This window comes from Pyxicephalus adspersus, chromosome 2 (assembly GCF_032062135.1).
Source record: "Pyxicephalus adspersus chromosome 2, UCB_Pads_2.0, whole genome shotgun sequence".
Lineage (NCBI taxonomy): Eukaryota > Metazoa > Chordata > Amphibia > Anura > Pyxicephalidae > Pyxicephalus > Pyxicephalus adspersus.
Genome location: NC_092859.1, coordinates 134290829 through 134299115, shown reverse-complemented (window position 1 = coordinate 134299115; position 8287 = coordinate 134290829). Strand labels below are relative to the sequence as shown.

General features: G+C 37.6%; 1 protein-coding gene across 1 annotated transcript; it reads right to left on the bottom strand.

Annotated features, from left to right (window-relative positions):
- Positions 1-672: 672 nt before the first annotated feature.
- Positions 673-1629, bottom strand: LOC140322560 (putative olfactory receptor 2B8). Its single transcript, XM_072399112.1, has one exon. It carries the CDS (start codon positions 1627-1629, stop codon positions 673-675), a length of 957 nt encoding a protein of 318 aa, XP_072255213.1.
- Positions 1630-8287: the final 6658 nt, after the last annotated feature.

The following is an 8287-nucleotide window of genomic DNA, read 5'->3' as shown; positions in this document are numbered from 1 at the left end:
AAAGGTTTATCCCACTTGATTCATTTTGATTTTTTTTCTATGTTGGATTGACTGCTGTTCTCTCAATGTGATTGTTACTTACTATTGTTTCTTATGTTTTCAACTTTGTCATGTTTTAACTCAAAATTCTTTGTTACTTGTTTATGTATTTCAAAAACGAAAAAATCAATAAAAATTATTTTTCAATCAATAAAAGAATTCTATTGCCATAGAGAAAAACTGGAAGATGGAGGCTAGGCATCAAATGGAAGTCTCTTTATTTGTTTTACAGTGTTGATCTTCATCTAGGACAGGGGTGTCAAACTCTAGCCCTCAACATCCTTTTTTTTGGCCCCCTGATCTAGGACAAAATTACATACTCGTTTTGTCATAATATATCTTGACATATATGTTCTGAAGATACATTTTAAAGTTTACCCTTAATTGGTAAAGTGGGACCAAAGTCGTTTTGCGATTCAGGCAGGTAGGTAATGCAGAAAGGGAAAGTCCATGTCCCTTGGTCTAATATTAGGCATCTTTTTTCACCCCATGATAATATTTTCCTACCCCTTCCAACTACCTGGCCAGCAGTGGGAAGTTGGTTAAAATACAAAGACTTAAAAAAAATAATAAAAATCTCAGTAACATAGAAACATTGTCTAAAAAGTAATTGCCTAAAAAACACAAGCACTTTCAGTTGCTATTCCCATTCTTGCACATGCTTTTTTGAGTAAGCTCCAACAACACCCCTTTAACATCTTTGTTCCTCAAGGTGTAGATAAACGGATTTAGCATTGGAGTCACAACACTGTAGAACAAGGTGGCCATTTTATCCTGGTTGGCCACATGTGTGTCTCCTGGTCTCATGTACATAAAAATGATTGTACCATAGAATAAAGTGACGACAATAATGTGTGAAGCACAAGTGGAAAAAGCCTTTTTGCGGCCCATTGATGTGCTGATCCTAAGTATACTGGAGATAATGTAGCCATATGTAATCAGAATAAGAAAGAATGGGACCATAACCACAAACATAGCACACAGGAAAAGAATGGTCTTGTTAAGGGAAGCATCTGTGCAGGAGAGCTCTATTACAGATGGTATCTCACAGAAAAAATGATTAATGACATTTGGACCAAAGAATGATAATCGCAATACAAATAATGTGTTTATAAATGCATTTATACCCCCTCCAATCCAACAGCCACTTGCCATTTTGATGCATAAGCTTGGATGCATAATGGTGGTATAATGTAATGGGCTGCATATAGCCACATAGCGATCATAAGCCATTGCTAAGAGAAGATAGCACTCTGTACCTCCTAAACACATGTGTACAACCATTTGGGTAAAACAAACATCAAATGATATACTTTTTTTTAGTGACAAGAAATTTATGAGCATTTTGGGAACTATAATAGAGGTGTACCATATATCCAAAAATGATAAATTACTCAAGAAGAAATACATAGGTGTATGAAGGCGAGGGATTACGCTGCTGACAAAAATAATCAGGACATTACCCATAAGTGATGTAAAATAACTGAAAAGAAATACCAAAAATAGGACAGTCTGCATATCCGGGCATTTGGTCAGTCCCAGAAGAATGAATTCTTCAACTTTTGTGTAGTTACACGTCTTTATGCCCATAAGTCTGGAGAAAGAATATTGTATTAAAAATGTCATATATATATATACATAAACATATGAACATATGACAGTCCCTTATACTTCTTCCATGTCCTTTTATCCTTCTCATTTTTGAAGGTTATGTGGAAGGTTAAATTGAGGTTAAATTGGGTGTTTTTTTATTGTAGATTGTGGAAAATAAAGTAGAAAATAAAGGTCATAATAAAAATCAATAATACACAATGATAAAATAAAGTGAAAAACACAACTAAATTATCCTTAATGCAACTCCTCAGAACAACAAAATACAACTTTCCAAACATTACAATATACTGTATGGTGTACATGGCATACCTGAAGTTATCTTATTGCAAAACCTCTGAAGGTCAGACACATATAGAAATCCTAAAAATAAAAAAATAGTCCATTCTATATGCTATGTCTGTTGTGTGTGCCATGTTATTTTTAGAGATGCTCTGAGTCCAGACACCATAAATATATATATATAATCTGTGTCTACAGACCAAATTTGTAAAACTCTATTAATCCCTGGTGACTATTTTTGTGCTACTGCTAAATGTTTTCCCTAAGGCATTATAAATTAAAATACAAAGAAGAAAGATAAACTTAAAACAAACCTGATAGAAACTAAAATGTTCCTGTGATTCCCAGGGTTCCCTGAAGAACTGAAAATCATTTCAAGGATTCATTAGGGACTTAAAGCAAAGATAACAGAGACTCTTGATCCAGGGAACATCTGATTGCCTCATGGAATCAGGAAGGAATTTTTTTCTCTGTTGAAGCAAATTGTACCAGGGCTTTTTTTCCTTTGGACCATCTATATCCATAGGGTTTTATATCTTTGATATGTTTATTTCCCTAGTGGTTGAACTTGATGGACTTATGTCTTTTTTTCAACTTAACCTACTATGTAACTATGTAAAAACTATTCACACTTATTCAGTCATTCTTTGACCTTTATTTTCTTCCTGCTTTAATCTCTTTTTTTCAGTGAGCTCAGCACTGGTTTTCACTCTCTTCATCTATATCTATATCTTCATGTATATCATTTTTTATTCATCACTCTCTTCACGTATGTCTTTTTATTTGTTCCCTGGTATGGACAGCTAAGGTAGCATGTCTGAACAGACACAACTACCATATCAGCAAAACAAGATTATATGGAGGGAATCCCCTGAACAGACTAGTGCAAAACATTTACACTCAGTGCAGCTTCATTCAGTCTAAGCACATCATTCCATTTCCTTGCATCAGTGGTTAAAATGTCATGGTAAATGGGCCTAATAAACAGTACTACAACTCTTTACAATGTCTGTGATTTTATTCATTTCATTCATTTGGAATTCAGGGACCCCAAATAAGAGGCCATTTTCCATCAAAATGGCAAATATAAGATATTTTATGGTAACTGAATATCCAGTTATGCCACCCACCCCTTTTGCCGAGCCTCACATTTACATACAAAACTGCAAAAAGTAAATTTAAGACATCATCTCTGTAGTGTGCAGTGGTTCAAAAAGCAAAAATAGCCTCAGTAATATATTAGGGCAACTTTTGAAACTCTATTTTGAGCATTCATAGTAGAGAGGATGAGGAACCCAGTATACACAGATCAGTAACAACTTCTTACCTGCAGCTTTATTATCTTTAAAACCAATGCAGCAACTACATTTATACCTACAGGTAGTCCCAAGTTAAGGACATCGGCCATACAGAGGCCTCCTAGATAAGAATGGGGCTTCCCTGCTCGCTGTGTGCAGGACAGAGGCTTGATGGGGGGAGGGGGTGGTTTGCATGACATGCAGAAAAATGTTTTTGCTAAACACAGCTGAGGTTGAGGGTGATCTTCAGGACTGAGCTCTTCTGCAAGCTCTTGTAACTCTTTTATGACCAAGACAAACTCTGCAGTTTTTTCTTTTTGCATATCAAAGCACAGCTTGCTCCAGAAGTTAATGAATGTCTAGGTTCCATAAAGATTTTTTATTTTTTTTTGCTTTGTTTGTGATTAACTCACAATGAGGATTTTATTCAGTAACTGACACCATGCTACCTAAAATTATGTTGAGACAAACATCTGTCCTAATTGCATTTAATAAAATAATGTACATGTTGTGGCTTACATACAAATTCAACTAAGAACAAACCTACAGTCCCTATCTCGTATGTAACCCAGGGACTATCTGTACATTTATAAACTTTAAATATTGCAGTTCCAAATTATACCACTTGATAATGTGTGCCCGTCTTATCCAATAAACTGTACAATACCATTAAAGACTGTAAAATTGGTGCATGTTTGTGCGCATCCACAATGTGCCGCAGGACCTGAAAGTTGGGGCAGCCGAAGAGCCACAGCAAGCCACCCTGGATCACATCACTGGATGGCGTGGTAAAGAACAGCAGGTAAATGAATTCTTACAGGTTTATGATGCTGCTGCATTCCTTCTAAGATAGACTCTTACAATCGTTGTCAGCATACTGCCTCAATGGGTCATTGCACATATGTGTGCATGCAACTGCGGACCTAAACTCATGTGCAGTTGTTTCTTTCCCAGGTTGTTGCTGTTTACCAGTTGTTCACCTGTTGTCTCCTGACCACAGCCTGTTCCTTCTGATGAGTTGCTGACCTGACTTTTCTCCTGATCATGGTTTGCTGCTGGTTACCTGTTGCTGACCCAGTTAGTCTCCTGACTTTGGCTTGTTCCTCTTCACTAGTTGCTGACCTGGCTTGTCTCCTAACCACCGGTTGTTCTTGTACAGCTGTTGCTGAAGGACGGATGCCCTCTGACACACAAATACTGTGCCTCTCTCCAATCCATTAAAGGTCTGTATCATCTGCCTGAGACTGCAGCCTAGGAGTGTAAAGGAGGAGTTTTGTAGTTTTGATTTCCAGCCAGTTCCTTTTTTCTGTTGAGGATAGACAAAAAGTTTAAAGAGGAACTAAACTGAGAATGGCAAAAAAAAAAATACCTTTACCTTCAATCCCACAGGGCAGTCCGATCCCTCCGGGGGTGTTCTGCATCAGGTCCCACGTCGTCCCGACATTCGTCCTGGAGCCGGCACTCTGGGCGCCGCCATCTTCTGCTCGTTTTCCTGGTTCTTCATCCTACGTCACCCGACCCAGGCACGAGATCGGGTGACGTAGGATGAAAAAAAATTTGCTGATCTCACTGCGCACGCCTGAGATCGTCAAATTTTTCTTTTTGAGCAAAAAGGAAGGAGCAGCCAAGAGCTTCCCGGGATGCATGACATAGGTATGAATGGAGGGTCTGCGCTCCGATTCATTCTCGACTGCCTAGGGGACGATGCTGCACCCTTTTTTAATTAAACTTAAGCTGACTAAAATTTTATCAAATATTGAAATTAAGGACACCAGGAAACATAAGTGCCGCATCCTCAGTTTCCCCATACAGCTTTGGGTTTGTTAGACTTTGCTATCCTTACAGTATACCATCTATTGGCATTACCACCCATAACACAGCATAGATTTATAGGCCACAACTCATCAATCCCATGTAAATTGCCTTTTTAGTAAGTTGTATACTTCCCGTGAAGTGATATCCCAATATAAATTTGTAGTATTTCCATATTAGAATGTATCAGAGTGCACCCAACACATATGCACAGATCCTAGTAAGACAGATATGATGTACAGCGCTGCGTAATATGTTGGCGCTATATAAATCCTGTTTATTATTATATTATTAATAATAATAATAATAATAATAATAATAATAATAATAATATTATGGGGCAATGCACTAATGTAGGGCACTGATTTGCAGGCCCCAGCCCATGCTTAACTCACTAATACTAAAAGCTAGCTATCACACTAAAATGTGGCCATGACATTATCAGTGTATATCAGATTCACGTATATGAAAAATTTACCAGTAAAGAAAAAAGCTAGATTTACACTTAACCCTTATGCACTACTGGATCAGTCATATATCACTGGATCAGTAAATTGCAGCGTTGTACTAGATGTTACACTCCCAACAACTCCTATTCAACTGTATTGGAGCATTAATAAGTATTTGCACACTGTTTCATTTACCTGACATTTTCCTGACATATTGCTGTGTGGTTGCTTTTCTTTCCCTGGAGAAAGAACTTCACTACTAATGCAAACGTGTTGACCTGTGGTGTGGTGTGTCCTTCCTGGAGGCATCTGGCCTGATTTATTTAAGCTCCAAGGCTATAGAGGATACACGTTCATCAGTTAACTTGGGTGATCAAGCAAATCTGGAATGGATCTGGTCCAGGATCAGAAACATTTACTAAAAAAATAGCAAATGACCTTAAGAAATCCTTTCCAGGTTTGTTGGATCACCCAGGTTCACTGATGAAGTGTATATTCTCCAGCCTTGGGGAGCTTTAATAAATCAAGCCCATAGTAGCGTTTTTCTCTGTGCCTAGGAACAGCTAACTGTGTGATTTTTGATTACAACTCTGATAGAGGCCTATATGGACTTTACATTTTACTGTAATCCTGTAAATAGGCATCTATAATTAGCCAAATATTACAACCTGTACAGTTAAACTAAATAGAATTCAAAGTTGCCATCAAAATGGCTTACAATATAGTTACAAGATAAAAATTGTAAATAGTTTAGAAATAATCAACTCAAAAGAACTTTGTATGAGCTTTCAATATACAAGGTAATAGGCCACCAGGGTTGGGAAGGATCAGACAACATAACAAATAGGTCTCATTGAGCATTATTAGCAGAATTGTTTATATGACAAAATGACATGGGAATAAAATAAGCTTTACACAAACTGGAATAACTCAGTTCTTGAAAGTTAATAATTAAAGTTGCAACATCACATTTAGTGAGATAATACCAAGCTACTTTACTACACAAGGCATTCTAAGAATTTTCTTACTAATACAGAATGTTTAAAATATGCCATTAAAATAAAGAAAAGTCTTCAAAAAAGGAAGAAAAAAAACAGGACATTGTTTTAAAAAAGACATCTGTTGGTAATATAGCCATTTAAAGCACTTAACCTTAACAATGCTCTATACAGGTAGTCCTCGAGTTAAGGACATCCGAAATACAGATGCCTCCTAGATATGAATAGGGCTTCCCTGCTTGCTCCTGTGCAGAACAGAGGCTTGAAGGGGGGAGGGGCGGGTAACATGACTTGTAAAGAAATATTTTGCTGTTCTGCAAGCTCTTGTAACTCTTTAATGACCAAGACAGATCATCAGGCTAATGTACTGTGAGCTGTGGATACAGTAATTATAGGAGGGGTTCCCTGAAGACCAAAAAGGTATTTTAAAGAATCCCCCATGATAAAAAAGGTTGAGAAACACTAATTTAGGATAAAGTATGCTGCAATTTAAATCAAGGGTCTGAGCTCAATATCTCAAAATGTCCAGTAAAAAGTGTTTCTAAAGCTGCGTACACACTTCCAATTTTTGTCGTTGGAAAGGATCTTTCACGATCCTTTCCAACGACAAGGGAGTGCACGATGCATGAACGGTGCTGTACATACAGCACCATTCATGCTCTATGGAGAGGGGAGGGGGAGAGCGACGGAGCGGCACCCTGCTGCGCGCTCTCCCCTTCCCTTTCATTAGGATCGGCTGTCGTCCATCGTCCATGGATCCGGCAGGTCGGTCGTCCGGACGATGGACGACACCGACACGACACCGACTGTACACACGGCAGATTTTCGCCCGATAATTGGCCGATGCCGATTATCGGGCGATAAAAATCTGACGTGTGTACGTAGCTTTAGTTTAGGTTATAATTACAAAAAAGTTAGAGCTCCTGTCAGGGTTTTACCTCTTTTCAGGAGTATATTAAAAAATATATCTTCACTTCTGTCCTGCTGAGAATATTTTACAAAAGAAGAAGTGTGGGGGACTTGTCTGACAACAACACCAAAGGAAACCAAAAAACGCAGTAGGAGAAGGCTAGAACTATGTCATATAAATATTTAGGGTACATTTATAGCTAAGTTGCTTTGTCAGCAGCACCGACTATTTTTTTCCATGGGGAGGCAGGAATAATGGCTAATATTTTTAGTCCTGCCTCCCTGAGAAAATGAATATTACATGCAGCACAATTTTCTATATGATACACCCCACTGGGTGACACAATGACCATCTACTGCAAACAATAAAACCGTTTCTTTATAAAAGAAGACTCTGCCAGTGATGAATTTCTTGGTCCTGTCCCTCCAATAAAAGAAAGAAAAAACCTTACCTTAAGCACATTGTTTCTGTGACATACTATTTGTTATGAAACATTGTGACTATCCATTAAGTACTAGAATATATATTCCTTAAAGGGGAGGCAGGACCAAGGTTTAAACTATTTGGTCCTTTATTCACAAAAAAAGACCCAAAACGTGTCCCTGTCATGTCAGAATAACAGATAACAATAGCTTCTACAGAGTCAGTTATAAAAAATACTTGGGACAACAAACCACATCACAATAACTGGAGTATTCTGAAGGTACTTTTTGTTATTATTATTATTATTAATAATATTAATAATAATAATAATAATAATATTATCAAACAGGATTTTTATAGCCCAAACATATTACGCAGTGATGTACATTAAATAGGGGTTGCAAATGACGGACAGATACGGACACTAAATGAGGGGAGGACCCTGCCCAGAAGAGCTTACAATCT

Bases quoted from the DNA above. Each gene is read 5' to 3' on its own strand.
- LOC140322560 (XM_072399112.1), bottom strand. From the start codon at position 1,629: ATGGGCATAAAGACGTGTAACTACACAAAAGTTGAAGAATTCATTCTT.